Genomic DNA, 20,656 nt, shown 5'->3' on the forward strand with positions numbered 1-20,656 from the left:
TGTACTTACTAAGGCAAAGAGATGGGTATCTCGGATGGGCAGCAAGAAATTCTTCACTGGGTTTGTTTCTCTCTGGATCCCAGTGCCCTCCAGCCGCCAGCCAGGCCTTCCCAAATATTTTGCGATAATCGAGCTCTGCTCCTCTTCTCTCATCAGGAAAAATCTGTACTGACACAAGAATGGAGCACAACCAAATTATATGGCTTTCCAGAAAAGAAAAACTAACTCACAACACTGTCTTATATGTTCAGTCCGTTTTAACTCCACCAGTGTTCTTACAAACCCAACCTCTAAGTACTAACTGATATCACCATACATTTATGGTACCTTCAACTATGGGGAATGTTAGGAGCTCTACCTCCATGTACTGACTGATCCGTACGTGAATATGTAAGTATTGATTCAGATGGTTCTAGCCTCCTATTACAGAAGATAACTGAAATGAGTTAACCATGCTGCTGCTGCTTTTCTTTCTGGCAAGCATATGTTTTTATTCATGGTCCGGCAGTTTCAATAGGAATTGATGAAGAAATGCTGGTACTATTTTACATTTTCCCATGTCCTAGTGCCCACTGAACTAGCAATGTTAACAAACAGGGCTGTACTTTGTGGTCCCACTTAGTGCCCCACTTACAAAGTGACGGAATAGTCAGTAAGTTGCTTTTCCCACATTCACGCAAACCATCTTAAAAGAAGCTGAATGGAAATTAATCAAGCAACGGTTTAAAGTCTGATTTTCCGCAGACCTGTGCAATTTCTTGATGCATCGCATACCTCAGACTTGTTCAAAACCTCCAGTTGACTGATCTTGGCAATAATTAGCTGCCTCAGGGTCTCTGGATTCTTCTCTGTGTCCATTAGAGGGTTATTGCGACACTCCAGGACCTGCAAACTTGGTAGTTTATCGAGCTCATTGATCTCTGACCACTGAAATGGAGAAGAGTCTGTTGAGGAAACATAAAGCGCACTGCATTGCAGAACAGTAAGCGGCGACATTGGCCTTTCCTGTATAATAACTGTGAATGAAACAATTCTTCTGGACAGCAGCACCCACTACTTCCATCCTGTTCATTTGATGAAGAAAATAATCATGGCACATTTAATTAAAAAGCTAAACAAACCAGGAGCTACTCAGCATTTTAGATCAATAGAATTCCACATGAGGAATGATGAGGTAGCGGAGGGACAGGGCTCACCACCATAAATCTCTTCATCTGACATGCTAAGGATCTTTTACACTCTGGTCAAGTCACAGGTGGGAATTTCAAAGAACTCAGTAGTTGCCTCAGGCTCTTACGCAAGCAATCAAACTAATCTTAAAAGAGCTAATTGCGAGTTACTCTTATACAAAGATGTGAAGCTCTCACAAGCGAACCTACCTGTGAGATTTTATTGTCATTTATTGCCAGGCGTTTTAAAGAAGGAAACATTTTAGTCTTGCATCCTAGGAAAAAGAATAAGTCCAAACAATAATGAAAACTTGGAGCGGACAGAATTAAAACACTACAACACATTGCTTCTCTTACATACCAAACTCAGCATCAGGAAAGCGTACAGAAGATATTCCATTGTTTGTAAGTATTAACTGCTCTAATCTGAAATGTAATAGATACAACAATTACTGTAACTGATATAGAACATTTTTGGTTAAAAATAAACAGACTTCCTCCACAAAAACCCACCTGTTGTTTTGTATTTTAAAAAACAAAGATGCAATAGACTTTCAACATCATGAACGGTCAGTGACAAGTGAACAGCAGTAGACAGTACCCAGACCTTAGCAGAGCGTTTAGGGAATAAGCGTAATCATTTCAAGCTTTGCCTCCCCTCCTGACTCACTGTTCTGCTTGTATTTTTGTTTCCCTACAAAGGACAAATAGATGGACATTATGGGATAGCCTGCTCTTGGGAAATGCCCATCGTCAATGGTCTTTAATGTCACACCTTCCACCAAAGAGTCTAACAGCATTCTGCGCACTCAAACAACTGTGATGGCTGTGCAGCTGCTGCTGAACCTCTGTGACAGTCATGGACATGAAACCATTCCTAAGAAGCCACATCCAAATCTGTTTTGTGTTTGTACAACTCTCTGCAGTCCTGCTGTCACAGATAAAATGCTGTAGATGGCAACACTGAAAGAACTCGGTGAAGTGATAAATAATTTCAGTTTTGTAAGCATATAACAAAAACTTATTAACACACAACTTAAGAATGACTTGCTTACAACAAACCAAGACTGTATTAAGAGAGCTCAACTAAGTGATTCAGTTATTCTCCTCGAGAGGGCAAAATGCTTCTGTTTTAAGATTCCATTCACCTTCCATGCAACTTAAAAAACAAAACATGTTTCAGCCCACAAAGACTACAGAGAAGACTGACTATCCAGGATAAGGCAAAGAACTTCCAGCAAATTAGTTTAACAGCTACCTTGGGAGATGACCTATCAGATGCAGCTGACTTCCATCCAGCAGCTGGTTGTTTGAAAGGTCTAACAGTTTCAGGGTCTGTAGGACATGATCAGGCCTGCCACATAGAAAAACAATAACAAAACGAAATATCACACAAAAGCAGAATATTTGAGGTTATTTTTAATAATAATACTAGTTTTCTATGTATATAACTGCATGCAAATGATTGTACTTATATCGAGAATTTGGAAGCGTATCACATGAAGCTTGCAGTGTTTGCTTTACAGTTATGTCATGGTGACATAGACACTGCAGGTATGAACCTTGATGTGATACATAACTTAGCAGTACATCAGTCACAAGAGACTGATGTATGTTACCCATCTTACCTTTCCAAAACTGTAATATTATTTGAAGTAAGGTATAATTCTTCAAGAACTGGCCACCCTGGAGCACAGAGAAGAACCTAAGAGCAAAACATCATTTAATGCAACAAAAGTTAGGAAGAAAATATTCCAGAAATTATACTTTATGCAGATTCCCTCACAATATATTCAGAACTAATCATAGGACTCAAAACCAGAAATAAGTACTGCAGATTGCCTAACAATCTCTTTCCTCCAAATGACACCTTCTTGTGTCCAGAACTATCAACACAGAGTTAAAGCCCAGTAAAGACTGTGGGCGTGTTGTAGATAATCTGTTGGAATGGCTGGGAAAGATTGGGCACTGGAACAGCCATTGCTGATCAGGAAAGTGAAACATAAATGCAAGATCTATCGCAAAAGAAATAAAGATAAGTAATTTGTCACCATGCAAGTGTGTGATGCTCCTATATGTTTAGTCTCTTTGTGTCAGGAAGTAAATAGTGTAAATGGGAAAGATGGAAAGAAACTTAACAAGAGTCATCAAAGCAATGTAACACAGCTGTTCTCAACTACTTGCATTCTAAAAAGTTGGGAATTATTAAATGAAATTATTAGGCAGCAAGATCAAAAGCCAAAAGGGATATGTATATATTTTTTCATACAGCATGTAATTAAACTGATTTTATAAGATGTGGATACAACAAATTTTGCATAGATCCTCAACACTGTCTGTAATAATGGAATTCTTCCACTCAATTCAATATCCATATTGCTGTCATTACAAAGAGACTATCAACTAGCACCTATGTTTCAAAGGACAATAAATAGATGCTAAAAAACATAGCAATGACCCTCCTCTAGCCTCTAGAGAAGAAACTGAAAACACTTCCACTTCAATCAGAACCCCAGTTTTGCTAAGTACGCTATTACTGGACAGCAGTTGACAGCAGAAATTTGAAAATTCAGCTAATTTCTCAATGCAGTACTTATCTGATGCAAGAAATCCAAATAATGGACTGGTACTTATAAGTCCCTATAGGTAACACAGCACTACTGAGAAGGGATTCATAAGACCTTCTTCCCCCACCATTGCTAACATGTTTGATGACAGAACTTCGCCCTTAATGAAGTGAGATATTAGGGCAGAATCAATGAAATATTTGCATGTTTCAGCTCCTGAAACAAGTCAGAGCTTAGTTTATTCTGTGCTAAATCTGTGTTGTATGATATATTAAAAGTATTTTTATCAGGCACAACGATATTAAGAGAATTTAAGGCTGATGCAAAGTGATGCCAAAGCAACTATTTCATGTCATGCTGACACATGTTCTTTCTCTTTGCATTTGTTCTTTTAACTACATTAAAGTATATACAAACTTTTACTAAGTACAAGGAAACAAACTTTTCAAATCTTGAACATGAAGTTAAATTACACTTTAACTGCTTTATCTTGACTTGGTAATTTACAGATGTAAATGAAGTCCAACATTTCTTATTAAACTCCTGTGCTAATATAATCTGCATTTCCAACTAATACAATTATGTTACAGCACCTTTCCTAAGGATGATCACATTTCAGAAGAATAATATAATGTATAAATGTTTACTGTGCTTTACTTGTATAAAAATCCAGCAGCATAAAAAAAATAAAGATGTAGAAAGTTATTACCTCTGTCCAAGTTATCCCAGTCTGATTCAGTGCCAGTGTTGTCAGCTTTGAAAATGCATTGGACACAGAAATTGATGTAGACGGAAATTTCATTTTGTTTCCACTGTGTAAAGAGAGCAATTATTAGCATAAACTTAAATAAATCCAATTGTTCATGAAGTCATTCATTTGGAATTACAGAGTAAGGACAAAAATAATATAAGCATAATTCAAAAAAAGTCACTGATAGCATTTCATGCACCTAAAAGCACGACAAGATATATTTATACTTACATTCAAACTCATTCCTTCCTAATTTACCTTCCTATTTCATGGATGCATATTTATTCACCTGTTATTCAACCCTAACTTTACAAATAGTACCAGGTTGTAATACCTATACAGTGCTAAATACTGAAGAATACATAACACCTACAACTATTTAAAAACATTTTTTTGTCAGGTTAGCTATAAAAACAAATACAAACACTGGGCACGCCTTCTTACAACAATAACTGTGTGCTTATTTCAGTTTAGCTGACATTGCTTTCACATTATTTTAGCTACACTGTGTGTATCGTACGGCAAAGGTTTTGGAAACTGCTAATAGGACAACACAGATCACATATGCAAACATGTATATATACTCTTCATCAGTGAGATTTAAAAAAATAAAAGTAATTACAACCTAGCTGCTGTTAAAACCCATTCTGAAGCACACAATTATCTTTTGAAAGTTGACCTCCTATCTAAAACAGACTCTTCTTTTTTGTCCTTACCTCCAAAGGAACAGAAATCCAAATATGAATATTTATACCTGATATCAAGCGTTTCCAGATTTGGAACCTGAGAAGCAATATCTATTACTGTATCCCAGCACGACACCAGATTTTTTGATAGATCTATATGTCTGATATCTGAAATTTTGTATTAAGAAAACAAACACCTCAAGCCTGATCTTCCTTTTTCAGAAATTAGAATTAGGTTTTGGTTTTGAATCAAATAAGGCAAGATGGGATATATGTCTGTTAGCTCTTAGAGGTACTGCCATTCAGCTACAGCAAATTTTACATTGATTTGTGGCACAGAAATGGCTTAGAGTTGTTATAAAAGAGGTTAACTTTACAAATCTTAAAAAGGATGAATTTCTGCATCGATAGAAATTTTTACCAGTCTCCATAAATGAACTAACTAGCTTTGATCTTCTGCAACATCGCCACAACTGAATACACTTTTTGTTACGTATTTGAAACCTGTGGTACCTACAGAACAAATCATCTGTATTTTTTATATGGTTATCCACTCTAGAGTTATGGTAAAAAAAAATAAACCCCATTGCTGGAAACTTCTGAAACTACAGTCACAGTAATAACCTATGATAATATTGCTATTTTCAGTCACTGTCTACGTTCTGCCTCAAAAACTGTGGGCTCCTACATTCTAACTCTGCAAGCACTGAACTGAGCTTACAAATATAAGCCTCAGTTTTAAACATTTTTCATAATGTAAGGATAAAAATACTGTTTCTCGTTCCTTGAGGTGAGCACTCAGAGTGCTACAATACAAACTTTATTTGTGGCATTGCATTATATAGCACCTTCCAAAAGGATACTAGCACACGTTCCACTGATTTCCTCTTTCTGACCAGCATGGCTCACGGCACATTCATGCACTGAGATATGTACCAGTTGGTGCAGCTGGCTAAAAAAAAGAACATTCTGTTAAGTAATCTGCAAACACAAACATGCACAATACATAAGCACCTGATTGTTACACACAAATAATATTCTTCTCATAAATATCTCATTGAGAATGAGTGTCGTTCATTGTATCTCTTTCTTGTAATACTTCTCCTACTACAAAACAGGTCTGGTTGAATCATACTTCCTTCTTCTCTCCCACTTTCCTCTTCCCCTTCACACATCTCTCCTCTGCCTCCCACAGATCACAACTGATATGCATCCAACAAAAGAAAAAGTCATAAAAGAGATCAAATGTATGCAAACTGGAATTTAGTTGGCATTTCCAAGTTTTGTTTTGTTTTGATAACAGTTTTTGCAAGGAGTTCTAAGTTATTTGGGCATTCTTCGTATCACTTATGGAAAAAAAGGGGGAAAAATGGCATTTTTGACTGCTAAATATGTTCTGGGAGACAAGGAATACAGTTGTGGAATATCAGCTCAGAGAGGAGACTGTCACCTACTGAACTGATATGTCTCTGGTGCTGGAGGTCATTCAATCTGCAGTCTATTGCATCTCATTAAATCAGTTCCTTTTTTCTTACCCTCACAAATAAATGGAAATTGACACGGACTGACTGAAAGACACCAGTAGCAATACAATGACTTTCTGAATTCCTTCTCTTCATTACATTACTGATATCATTAAACTAAGATGAAACAAGGAAGACCATACTATACTCCACTTATTTGAAAAGGACTAGGAATGTGTATATATAAAGTTACAAAACACATTATTGATGATACAAAAATTATCTTCATTGCATGCAATTTGGCAACTGTGTAGCTGCTACTCGAGTTGAGTCAATACACTGATCCAACAGAAAACTAGCCTACAAAACAATGAATGGTTTCATACTGGCTCAACAAGCTGAACCAGCTCACCTTTTGGTGAGCAGAAATGGAGAAAGAGAACAAGCAAGGTCGCTCCTTTTGTCAGCAGCAGTCACGTCAGATAGAAAATACCATGTGAAATTATACACTCAATAACTTAAATTTCAAACAACCTCTTACTTTATTAGCAAGTTTCTTGAACTTAGGGGAAACAATATTCCAATAGCTATGGAATAATTATCTTAGAAACTGAGGACCGTATCATTTTGCTTTCCTTATTATCGAACTAGTATTTGACATCAGTGTATCTTAGATTTTCATATGACACTTGCCTTTGTTTTTTTTCAATAGAATCTCTGCCAACAAATTCCACGGTCTTGTTTCCAAATACACACGTATTCTCTATTCCATTTTGACCATTTTGGTTTTCATTCAATCCATACCGGCCCTTTATTGCAGTAAGAAAATCTACTCCAAAATTTGCTTTGTTTGGGCGGATGAACGATCCTCCTCTGGGATGCCTGGAACAGAGCAGGGAAATTGTGAAAGATGAAAAGTTACCATCAGAATGATTAAAAAAAGAGAAAGTTTAAAAATTGATTAGTAAGGTTTAAAAAGTACCATGAACCAAAGCAGCCAGAGGGTAACTCTACAGACCAATCTCAGACACCTCTACTCCTGCTCAGGAAAACCAGGCAACATTTACAAAGTATAACTGCTAGTATTCGACACAAGTTTACATTGCGAGATACTGTAAGAACTGAAACACATCAACACCAAAGGTACTTAATAATAGAAATTACCATGTCAGCACTAATAGCAGAAAAAACTGTCCTGTTGTTTCCAAACTTATGAACTCAGTCTTGTCCAGCAAATCAAGTTTCATCCAAAACAAAACAAAACAAAAAAAAAAGACTTAAGAAATGGTACAATTTGTATCTTATCTCACACTAACTCACATAAATAAACTAATAGTAACTTGGTAAAATTTTGAAACAGAATACTCAACAAAATTACCAAGCTACTGCATGTTCTACACAGTCCTACAAAATCTCTTAGTTTTTCTTGTGTTGATAAAAATACACAATTTCATGCCATGTAAAGTGCTTTGAAAATCTCTATCAAAATTAGAAAGGAAATAGTAGGATGAACTGGCAAAGACAAGTTGTGGAAATGGTATCACAGAACAGATGGAGGATATAATAGAAGGATCAGCCAGGAAACAGCAGGAAGAAAATTGGTAGTTATGATTACCTGTCTGCCTTCCAGCTGAGAAGAGCACTGACTTTGATTGGAAAGTACCCAGGAGGAAGAAACCACTTACGTAAATAAAATTCTTTTTAAAACATCACGTAAGCATCAAGTGGCTCATTAACAAACCATAATATACATCATCAACTCCACTGAATCCAAAATTCGCTCAGAAAAATGGTAACTAGAGACCATGAATCCTATGGACCCATTGCAAGTATATGGGCACCATATATTCAAATATTAATTAAAAATAAATAAATAAATAAAAAATCAGTACTGAAAAGTGCCTGTGCTAGTTTTATTCATTAACATTTGTAATATTTACATAAGTGCTCTCATATCCTAATTAAGAATCTGGATAGAAACAAGATATTATTTACTTTCAATACTTTACTTTTCGTACTCAACATGTATTTTCAATTATGCACATTTCTGCTCCAGTAACACCTTCTTGAGCCCTTCTTCCCGTTTCTTTGAAGTTATTCTTCATGATTTGCAAACATTTGTTTAGCTCAAATGTTAAATTTTCTCCAACGTAAATTTGCAACACTTTCTTAATATCACTTTTAAAAATAAATCACATTTTCACTACCTTATTAATTACATCTCTTGTGAAATACATTATTATTACATCTGCACTTACTCAAGTCAAACAGCTCTGTAGATAGCAGATGCTTCAATATCCTACCAGCTCTAGCAATTGTTCCTGTTTATCTGTAACTCACCTTAGATCCTGCTGTATGTTTATTCTGAAATCTTCTGTTCCCCTTCCTATCCCCTTGTCTCTCCCCATTTTGTCATTTCTATTCCTTTGCACCCAAAAATTCTGTTTCTTCTCTCCAGCTCAGATCAGAGTTGATCTTAAAACCTCCATTCCAGCATCCTTCTTGTCATGCTGTTTTTCCCTGGCCCAGACAAAGCCTTTGGACCTCCCCATCACCATACTGCTTCCTAAACCCATTTCTTACCTCTTGGGTCACTGTTTCCATTGACACCCCTTTTCTCTCACTATCTTTGCAGAAGCCAGTTCTACCCTCAAGGAAAAAGGAAAAAAAAAGTAAAGGAAACTAGCTTGCCCTGTTTTCTCAGGCACTAGGGTGTTTTGAAGCTACAGATAAATATGGTGCATTTCCTCTCTCAAACCTCTCATTTTTTTTTGTTGCTGTTGTCTTGTTTTGATTAGAGGAAAACCATGGGGTTTCTCTCTCCTGTTTGTGTCACTTCTGAGTATTCTCCCTTTCAGCACAATCTTATGTAGTGTATAATCAAATCCATATCACAGTCTCTTTTTCGGTTCATTTTATTAATTTCACCTACCTTTTCAAGAGCTGTCCAAGAGGACAGAAGAGATTTTGCAGTAAGACCCTATTTTCAGGCAACATGATTACATGTTCAAGAAGAGTGGTAACCAGTAACTTGTTTCCCTAAAACACCTTCACTGTATTAATCTTCACACAAGGGAATAGAAGCTGTACAAGCCACATGCCCGTATCACACAACCAATGTACAGCACCTGGACTCATGAAGAAGCATGCCTATAGGCAACCAGTCTTCATAACTGGAAAACAAAGAGATCACAGAATATCCCGAGTGGAAGGGACCCACAGGGATCATTAAGCCCAGCTCCTGGTCTACACAGTACCACCCCAAATCCAAACCCTTTGAGAGCGATGTACAAACACTCCCTGAGCTCCAGCACTCGGGGCTGTGCCCGCTGTTCTGTGCAGCCCACTCCATGCCCACCGCCCTGTGGTGCAGACCCTGTCCCCAGCCCCCACTGCCCCTCTCCTGGCACAGCTCCATGCCGTTCCCTCGGGGCCTGTCGCTGTCACACAGAGCAGAGCTCAGCGCTGCTCCTCCGCTCCCTATGAGGAGCTGTAGCCACTCTGAGGCCTCCCCTCAGCTCCTCTGCTCTGGGCTGAGCACAACCAGGGCCCTCAGCTGCTCCTCATACATCCTAACCTCTAGACCATTATAGCCTAGACATTTACAGCCACTGTCTTTATAGCCCTCCTGTGAGACAGCATTTATGCCCTTCTTATATTCTGGAATGCATCCAAGTGGGGCTCTGACAACCAGCTAGTGAGAGAGATCTTGGTATTATTGTCCCGGATAGTAAAGGTAGACAGAAATATTTATTTGCCCAGTACTTGCTGTTTTGCAATGAATCTATCCTTCAAATTTTATTTTAGAATAGAGGCTGTGATCACTATGACATCAAACAAAGTTTGTGACACCTAGGATTAATCTGCTGTGATGCCTCAAATTCCTGACTACACAGCAGAAGCCTTGAAGATGTCAGTAAATAATTGAAGTTCTTGTAAGTTAACCTCAGTCACACAGACATGAAAACTGGACTCTGAATTTTCACAAAACAAGGGAAGAAAAAGAAAACTGGACACCTGCAGTTCCAGATGCTCACTTGAAGGTTCTACATTCAAGCACTAAGAGCAGATTTATTTCAACGCCCTTCTACTGCCAGCAGAGGGCACAAGTCGCAGATGAGTACAGCAGCACCACACAGCGAGACAACTTCACCATATCTATAGCAGAGAATAACTGGCTTCAACTTGGAAAATGCTTCAATTGAACAGAAAGCATTTAAGAAGCAACTTCTACCAATATACTCAGGATGGTTGTCTTAATAATTTTGTACTCTTTAGCTAAGAAAAATCATGCCATGTTGAATTAATTTTAATCTCAGATCTATTCAGAAAGGATGAAAGGAGGAAAGATTTTCTGTTTATCTTCTTGTCAATAACTTAAAGTTTATCTATGTAAACCAGCAGGGGGAATTCCTTTCAGTCTTACATTTTCTGATAAAGCAAAGCAAAACTCCATCCTAAAGCAAGGATGTCTGTACAAGATTACAGACAACTTTTAATTCATCTTCTTGTTTTGCCACTTCCCTTCATATTTTGAAAAGCTTTCAATTAATTCTACATGTTCACTGTCAAATAATTATATATATAATAATATATAATAATATAATATAATATAATATAATATAATATAATATAATATAATATAATATAATATAATATAATATAATATAATATAATATAATATATATAGTGTGTATGTGTGTTCATACTTGAATAAGCACTTAGTTAGGAACTAGTAGTAATCAAACTTTCGCAGTTACTACCAGCCTTGGAACATGGGAAGTGGAAAGACCACCTAGAAATCTTCATTACAGCTCATTAACACAACACTTGCTGTGATCCAGTGGTCGAAAACACCATTCACATAACACCACACGCAGTCTTTGAAAGCAGGCAATAGAAAATGGTCGGCAAAAGTATGAAAGCAGGTCAAGTATTTCTGTGATATAGCCATGAAATATTATTGCATTCTTTATCACTCCAAGAACTCACTGAGCTTGTAGCCCTTAATATTTTAGGAGTCTCTGATGAACTTTTCTTCTATGAATTCATTCAGTTAATTCTTACTTTTGTTCTTAAAGCTTTTAGCAGCTGCAGTAGCCTCTGAGACACAAAACGACTTGTTGCTGTTAGCGATGGCCTTGGAGCGCTGCATTCTCAACTTCAAACGTGTTAAGTGTTTGAGTCTTCAGACTTAAATACCATGTATACAGATATATTAAACATTTACAAAAGTGATTTTTAAAAAGCCCACACAACTACACTGCATTTTCCACACATTAAGCACAACTGAACTTAATAATAACTCACTGATACAAGTGACATCCAAATAATTAACAGGAATTTGCTATTTTGTCACCACAGTACGTATGAAAACCATCTTAAATGTAAACCAAAACTATGTTTAAGATAGCTAATCAATACTTCACATACATAGAAAAGTAAGTAGCACATACCAGCTCTCTTTTTCAAGTAGAATGTAAAGGGCTACTCAAGGTAACATTAGGAGTAATAATATCAAAAGAATAACATTTTATGACATACCGATGAAACCATCAGTTTTACTTTCTAAGGATTTACTGTACTGCAATCCTTTTAACTGATCAATACTCACACAACAGCCTTTACGGCACAGCTAGTCACAACATTCAGACTTATCTTTATAACTGATAAACCGGCAAACTGATAACAAACTGATTTGCCATAAAGATTGAGAAAGAGCATTTTCTCAAGACTATTTTGCCAATACGCATGACATGTTTACACCGGGAACAAACTCACCTGCATTTAAAATACTGTGTTCCTTCATAGGTACCATCATGTTTTCCTCTCTGAGGATCATCCCATTCCACTCCAAGCCAAATTCCTGAAAAATATTGTAGCTACGCTTTCATATTTATGGCATCATAAACACAGAAACATGGAATGAACCTCTGAAGTTCACCTAGACTAGCTTTTGCACACAAAACAAGAGATTATAACTAGCCCTAGACCACATTAGACAGCTAAGTCTCCACCTACTCGGGTCTTGAAGACCTCTGAGAGATTTCAACTTCCCTGGGTAGCCTGTTCCAGTGCTGCCATTACTTCTGTGCTTAAAAAGATTTTCCTGTCATCAAACCCGAACCTTCCATGACACAATTTGTGGCTATTGCCCACTGTTATATGATTTAATACCTACAAGAAGAATCTGCCTCTGTCATCTTTGTAACGATCTGCCAAATGGCTGTAAGGCTACTGTTAGATGTCATTTAATTTTGCTCTTTACCACACTACCAAAAGCCCAGCTCCTTCAACTTGTCTACACAAGATGTGGTCTACACCTTCCACCCTCTGGGCAGCTCTCCCCTGGATACTCTCCAGTTTATCCTCATACCTCTTGCACTGGAAGGACTCAAACCAGATACACTATTCTGAGTGCAAACTTACAAAGAACCTCTGCCTTCAGAAGGGTCAAAAGATTCCCTTAATTTGACGGCCACATCCATCGTTCTACAGTAACCCAGTACAACACACACTTTGCCTGTGACTAAAGTTCACTGTTGGTTCACATCCATCCATGTAAACTATCAAGTCCTTCACAACATGACCCGTAAGCTACTAGTGATTTCCAGTTTGTATTGATACACAGGTTTATTTCACCCTACATGTAGAAATTCATACCTCTTGAATCTCTTAGGCCCAAACCTAAAGTTCATTAAGCCTGGACTGTATTGCAGTTCAGCTTTTTGTTAAATCAGACACTTGAGGGTGAACTCTGTTCATTTCCAGACATTAATGAAGATGCTGAACAATAACAAACCCAGAGTTTAGTTCTGGGTTACTCACATATTACCAGGCAGCTGTTAACTCATTGATTATCACTTTGCTGCTTGACAGACCAGTGGACTTTCAATCTACCTAACAGTCTTTTCATCTGGTTTGTATTTCTCCAGCTTCCAAACAATTTATATATATATTTATATAATTAGAGAATGTCTAAAAAGTCTTATTAAGGTCAAGGAATTCTCTTCATCCACATTCCTAGTCCTACCATCAAAGTAAGACCTTTTATTTTTGATAAAGATCAAGGTATTCCAATTACCATCTTGTCTTTCATTTACCTGGAAACAGATCCCAGGGGAACATGTTCATGATCTTTCTGTGATGTGAAGGGAGGATGACGAACCTACAGTTCCCCGCTCATCTTTCTTGCTCTTTCTAGAACTGAATGCAATGCTCGTCACCCCCAAGCATTAAGCAATCTTCCCATCCCATCATCAGTTACACAGAGATGGCACAGAGTGCTCTCATAACTGAACTAGTCAGATCTTTCAGCAAATGGAGCTTAATCTTATGTTTCTAGAACACCCCCATGGACCACTCCACCAACTCCCTGGGCACCCTGTGCCTCACTGCTCTTTCCTAACATCCAACCTCAGCCTTCCTTGGTGCCGTTACCTCTCATCACTGCTACCTGGGAGAAGAGGCTGAATGCCATTTTGTTACAACCTTCTTTCAGATCATTGTGGAGAGCTAATGAATAAAAGGGAGGCGATAAAAGCTTTTGGCAGTAACTGTAACCACTTCCAACCAGAAGTACTGTCTAGGCTCCTTCTGATAATTTAGCCTTATAAACAACATTTACCTGTGTTAGAAGTTGCTGTATCTACACATGAAGGATAGACACACATACCAAACACGTACACTGTTATCTTCTGCCTATCACAGCTGAATCTTAAAAAGCACCATTAGAACATTGGTGTAGGGAGCCTGCTTTGGCAGGGGGGTTGGACTCGATGATCTCTAGAGGTCCCTTCCAACCCCTACAATTCTGTGCCCTGCAGCTGACCATCATGAAGGCTGTTTGTCCCGGCGCTGTTTACCTGCCGTAGGCGGGACGCTGCCGACATATCGCACAGTGCCGTACTCCGTTCCACACAGCACCCTCCGGCCCAGCGCGTCAGCGGGCACCCAGCCGGCCATCCCGGCCCTCACACACCTGCAGGGACGGAACCGACGTCCTTAACACGCCCGATTAACGCTGTTACAACGGGTTGTCCAGCGCTGCGATGGCTGCAGTTAAGCTGTGCCCGCTGTGCTCCTCACAGAGCGGGCTGCTTGCGGCTGAGAGCCCGCACCCTGCGGGCACCCGAGGCCGCGGCCGTGAGGCCGTTAGAGCAACAACAGCCCCTCGGCCCGGGGCGGCGGCAGCTCTGAGCTGGGAGAGGAGGGTCGCACCGGCCGGGTTCACACACCTGCTCTATTGACTGTGCATGGAGGCCACCCGCCATCCGCCATCGGCCGGCAGCCGCGCCCCCTGCACGCCGCTCCCCGGCCCCTTCCGCGTCCCGCAGCCCGGCTCCTTCCTCCCGCCCCCATCTCGCTGCCATTGGCCGCACAGCCGCCCTATCCCGGCCCGCACACGGCACCGTACCGCCACCCTCAGCCATAGGCGTGAGGCGGCAGCGCTGCAGGGGCCGCTGGGTAACAGCGCTCGGCGGCACCGCCCGTTGTGTGCGGCCCGGCCCGGCCTGGACCGGCCCGGCCTTCCATGGGCAGGGCAGGAGCTGCTGACGGTGCTGACGGTGCTCACCGTGCTCACCGCAACGGGCCTGCGCGGTGCTGCCCTGAAAGCTGAAGGCCTCGGCTGTGCTCTTGTAAGTAGCGATTGCTCGTTAATTGAAACAATATTGCCTCAACTGTGGGGCCGCGAGGATTGAAATGCTGTGCCAGTAAGTAACAAAGAGGTTATTCCGGTGCTGTGCTCTGCTGGTACGAACTGACGTTAAATAAGTCGGTATGTTCTTCAGGCAGACAGTTCGGCTGGCTCTATGCGCTGCTTACAGGTCTGTGGTAACACTAGTATATGGCAGTCAAAGCGGTTTGGATAGTAAGTCCTATGTATGTAGCACACCGCTGAGTTGCTGGCTTTGGTTTCCTCCGGGTTCTTGTGGCTGTTCCTCTCCCGCAGAGGGCAGCCTCGGAACTACGTGTTGTCAGCGGTGCTGGAACTACCTGGACATCGGTGGTGGTACAACCACAAGGTAGCACCAAGTCCTCCTGCTCTCTGCTTCCGAGTCAGTCGCTGTTCCTAAGTACCAACCTGAGAACTTGTTTTAGCGTGAGGAGCTGAAATTCATCCGGGTTATGAATTGGAAATAGTTCCTTTGCTTTATCCTCTTTGTTAGATATGCCATTCCAAATCATTTTCATTTTCAATTGGAAAGGAGCCTTGGTGGATTTCCAGCCAGCCCTGTAATTCTAACCAATCACTTTTCTCCTGGCTCTCCTTGGGGATTTTATTTACATTAAGAGTCTTGACCTTTAAATCAACCAAATAAAACATGAAGTTGAACTCCTTTGTATGAATCACTACTTTATTTCATGTGCGTGAAAGGAAGTACATCATACTCTCTTGCTGTATTGTATTTGGAAGCTACCAGTCAACTCTGGGCAGCAGCTGCAGCATTAGAAATCATACATGTTTATTTCATACAAGTTACAGAGGGAACGTAACTACTGCTGGACACTACTCACTGCTAATTCCTCTCTCAGCATTCCACTGTGCTTCCAACACCAGTCCTGATGACGTGGGACATTCTAAACTGTACGTGCTACAAATCCTGTTGCAATGTTTTTATTAGCCCTTATAAATTACTGGCAGGCTGTTTTCTTAAATTCCATATTTACTCAGGACAGCTCTCAGTATGCTGAGCACCAGTTGGCCACAACAGAAGTTACATTTCTCTACCTTTGGCTGCGTGTTGGGGAAGGTGTTTAAAGTATTACTCGCTATCTAACCCAGCAATGTACCTACAGATAGTCCAGGCAGTCTGAGAACCTACAGGTGTATCACTGATATTTTATTATTTAGCATTTCTAAGGTGATACTGATTATTTTTCTTTCTTTCAGGAGGGGTGTGTGTGTGTGTCTCATTTCTTCCATTTTAATACTGTCATCAACAAGTAGGTATAGTTATATTTTTAAATCAGAGCCAGGACAAGGTAGGCACCAATACAACTAGATCAATGTAACATTTTCTATCTTCTTACCTGGACTTAACTTTTGCATTTTATGAATGCCTAAAAATAGATTTAACATCAAAACGTCTAGATTTAACTTTTAGGCATTCATAAAATGCAAAGATAGATTTAACATCAAAATGTCCTGCACATTCACCTCAGTTGATGTGAAACACAGGGAAGTGTTTATAGCACCCTTTTACCTTTTTGGAAATAGGAATGATGGTTCTTTCACGTGTTTTTTTTTTTCACTTTAATCTGTATGTTCCCACCTCATCCCCAAAATGAAGAGAACACAAGTAGCAATAGGCTCTCTGGTCATAGTCTCATAGTCTCGTGTGGGTTGGAAGGGACCTTAGAGATCATCGAGTCCAACCCCCAGGATTCGAGCCTCTGTGTAGCAGAGTGGCACTTCTACATTGTCAACTACAATGGTTATTCTGTGGCTTTAGTTCTGTGTCTCTATGTATTAACTCCATGGTTACCTGGAATTATATTCTTAGAGAATTTTCTTCCTTGCAAATACTTTTTTCCCTCTGAGCAACTCCCTCCCTCTGCTCACAGTGCCACGCTCACGCACCTGGGTACTTAACAGCTGCAACCAGTGCAGAATTGTTATTCCTCCCCCAGCAATCAGAAGTGAACTGCAGGCTGCCATATGCTGGATGACAGCAAGACAACAGGCCAGTTTCTATGTATAGTTCAAAACAGCATAACCAAAATTGTATGAGTTGGCCATTTTTCTTTCTATTTTTTTAACAGACTTCATTTACTACTGTAGTCATAAAGTACATTTTACCAGATGGTCCAGAGATGACAACCGGAACATTACAAGAGTGAAAATAATCTACTATGATCCAGGGAAGATACAAGTGCTCACTGGCACCAAATATAATTCATAGACCAAGGGAGTAGAGAGTAATTTCATGGGCTGTTTTTGAGTTCAAAAGCAGAAAATTAGATATTTAGGTTTCTCTTCACACCAGAGTTCCACCAGGTTTTGCAGTGCTCTCCACAGCAGCATCACAGCAGGCCTTTTTTGGGCTATCCCATAATAAATCAGGTTGCTCAGCAAATGCTTTTCCAGTGAGCAAGAACTTGCTTATAGGGCACACAGGTGAGAAAAATCATCAGGATTCACAGGGTTTAACCTGTATATTACTATGAACTTTGCAGGTCATACAATTGAACAGAAGTGGGTCCATGAATCATGAATTACCTTTAGGCTCAGCAATAAGGGTGAACATGTACACAGAGATGAAGAAAAACACAGGAAAGGCTCATTTAAAAAGCAACCATCCCTAAGTTAATATCTTTACACAAAGTCCTTTATTTTCTGCTATAACATTGATAAGCCTTAAAGCAGGAAGTATGTCTGCATCAAAACAATGATTTGTTCCTATTTCATCAGCTTATTACCAAGTTTTGTTCTGAAGACATTTAAAAGAAAACACTGCAGAAGAGGTAAACTCTGGTGCTGAGCTTTAATAGGATTTATGCAGGAAGATGTTAATGTGAGGATCAAGTCAAGTCAGCCTGTAGCAGATTAGAGTTCCTTGGCTTCAAGAATAGAAAATTTGTTAGAGAAAGAAAATTACAGCCAGTAATGGAACAACATAGTTTTTATCTGTACTTTTAATCAAAACCTTAAGATGATATATTCAAGTTATGTAAATAACTGACAAATTATTTATAACTTTAATATCTCTTACATTTGGAAAGCAAGAAAGGAAGCACAGGGAAACTGAACATGCTCTTTCACCTTTCCTAACAGTGTGACTGAGATGCTACAAAGTGAGGTGAAATCTCATTCTTCCACTGTTCTACACACTTGCATTTGCTTTACAGAGTAGGCTTCTCCCTCACATCTTATTAATGAAGTCATCTTATAGCTACACCAGAAGAAAGAACTAGATCTGTACATAGGATGGTGCCAGGTAGCATCTCTATCACAACTGCAAGAGCAGACGAATGCAGATAAAAAATAACCGAGTAAACAGTCTTACAGGAGAATGGTGATAAGCATAATAAGAATGATATGTTTTAACTAATTAGTGATTGTATCTTGCTGCAGAACAAATGTGAGAGATTAGATCCTAAAAACCTTGTTCTGCAGTTGAATGAAGGATTGTGAGCTCAAAGTTCATCTGTCCATTACGTACAGAATAACAGCAAAGGCAGGAGAATCAATACGTAGCACAGCACTCCTAGTGCAGCAGAACACAACTAAAAGGAAGCACGTTTGCTGCAGTTCATTTAACACATACCATATGTGTGCCTCCCCAGCAGCAAGTCAAGTGACAGAAAATGCCGCTCTACCTTGAAGTGAACTTAGAGATATGATGTGCAAGTGAACATTTAAAAGAAAGCTTTGAGTGGAAAAGGGGATCACCAAGTGAAGGTGATAATTATTCTTTTGTGCCCTGTGAGCTGCACTGCAAATTGCACAACTGTGAACTGAATAGCTTCAGGTTTACATACTAAACTAAAAAGTTAATATGAAAAAATTGAAGAGGGAAATTCTTTACTCAGAGAGCGGGGCAGGGGGGCCAGGCACAGCTGCCCAGAGAAGCTGTGTGTGCCCCATCCCTGGAAGTGCTCAAGACCAGGTTGGATGGGGCCCAGAGCAGCCTGAGTTGGTGGGAGACAGCCCTGTCCGCAGCAGGGAGGTGGGTGAGCTTTGAGGTCTCTTCCAACCCAAACCATTCCATGATTCAATGATTTTATGACACAGTATTAGTATAAACACTGTGATAAAATGCCAGAATAAATTAAAGAGCAGAAGTGCCAGCTAATATAAAAAAGTTTTAAACAAGATAAAAACCCTACCTCATCAAGAAAGTTTAATTATACAAAACTACTTATAACCAGCAATTGAACAGAAATGAAATGCCACTAAGTGTACTTTGCACTACATATATACTAGTTGTAATATTCCAGTAGGCACAAGGACATATTTTAGACTAACACTAGGGAATTCTCCTGGCAATGGTTTGTTTTCAGTGCTGTCCCCCATTCAGCACCAGCTGCAGCAGTGCTTAGAAACTCCCAAGACATGGAGCAAAATAAAGACTGCACTTCACTACAGATGGTTGTTTTCCCCATCAAAATACTAGGAATTTACAGGCTTGCTACTATGCACTTCAAATTAAGAAATTAAATGGTTTACTGTCATTAACATTAAATAAAAGACACCTTTCACCAACTTTAAGCTATTCAGTCCTGGCAAGCAGATCCATTCATCAAAAAAGGCTACTATTCTGTGTCTAATGACAAAGCAGAGATAAAGATCCCACTTCAGCACGCAGATAAAAGGAATAACCCATCATTTGTAAGTATAGAATGCTTCTGACTGAAGGCAGCCAAACCAAGTTTTTTCATGCTTAATCACTTTGGGAAGAATCACAAAGCTTGCCAAAGGAAAACATTACAGCAACTGTCTTCAGTTAGTTTTCTCAGTGGGTTGAGGTAGCGGCTCTACCTGTTTGCAGGCACAGTAAGTGAACAGATGCACACGGCTACTCTTCAGCTGTTAAAAGCCATGTATCTCTGGCCATTTCTTTTCAGAGTATGTTGTGACAGCATGCTGTCAGCTTAATGTCCCTGCTGATAGCACCAGTCCCACCTTTGATCTGAACAATTACTTCCCTACATCAAAGCAAAGTTTTGTACAGCTATAAATATGAAGAGAACTGCACTTGGATAAAGCCACCTCAGCTAGGAAACAAACATTTCTGTACTGCATACACACATGCGAGCAAAGATTTTTATCACTTTTCACTCTACTTCTCTAATGAAGTTTTCAGGGCCATGTAGGCATATCTGTCTATATAATTTTATAACAGTATTTAAAGCAATTAACCCAACTGAAGGGGTATTACAGCTTGTAAAACAAGATACTACATTTCAGTTTAGCCAGAAGTCACTACCGTCTCCGTGGAGATACCTACAACTGCCTCCTGATATGAATTCAGAACATGAATGCTATGAAATCTGAATAAATTCCTGGAAAACC

At 39.5% G+C, this 20,656-nt stretch overlaps 1 protein-coding gene across 3 annotated transcripts in view; it reads right to left on the bottom strand.

Moving 5' to 3' along the window:
* Positions 1 to 15,003, bottom strand: part of TBCE (tubulin folding cofactor E) — a 17,988-nt gene extending 2,985 nt beyond the window's left edge. The window contains exons 1-13 of one of the 3 annotated variants that reach the window (XM_015857825.1): positions 14,874 to 15,003; positions 14,502 to 14,617; positions 12,418 to 12,502; positions 7,330 to 7,518; positions 6,037 to 6,125; positions 5,242 to 5,341; positions 4,446 to 4,548; positions 2,798 to 2,874; positions 2,428 to 2,523; positions 1,531 to 1,595; positions 1,380 to 1,444; positions 775 to 927; positions 10 to 163 (exon numbers count right to left, since the gene is read on the bottom strand). In XM_015857825.1, coding sequence (XP_015713311.1) covers positions 10 to 163; positions 775 to 927; positions 1,380 to 1,444; positions 1,531 to 1,595; positions 2,428 to 2,523; positions 2,798 to 2,874; positions 4,446 to 4,548; positions 5,242 to 5,341; positions 6,037 to 6,125; positions 7,330 to 7,518; positions 12,418 to 12,502; positions 14,502 to 14,601 — 1,276 coding nt within the window. In that variant the 5' untranslated portion in view covers positions 14,602 to 14,617; positions 14,874 to 15,003. Of the gene's footprint in view, positions 1 to 9; positions 164 to 774; positions 928 to 1,379; positions 1,445 to 1,530; positions 1,596 to 2,427; positions 2,524 to 2,797; positions 2,875 to 4,445; positions 4,549 to 5,241; positions 5,342 to 6,036; positions 6,126 to 7,329; positions 7,519 to 12,417; positions 12,503 to 13,739; positions 13,843 to 14,501 lie in introns of all 3 variants that reach the window. The other 2 variants (XM_015857827.2, XM_015857826.2) reach the window with 2 other exon arrangements.
* Between the last annotated feature and the right edge of the window lie 5,653 nt (positions 15,004 to 20,656).

This window comes from Coturnix japonica, chromosome 3 (assembly GCF_001577835.2).
Source record: "Coturnix japonica isolate 7356 chromosome 3, Coturnix japonica 2.1, whole genome shotgun sequence".
NCBI lineage: Eukaryota > Metazoa > Chordata > Aves > Galliformes > Phasianidae > Coturnix > Coturnix japonica.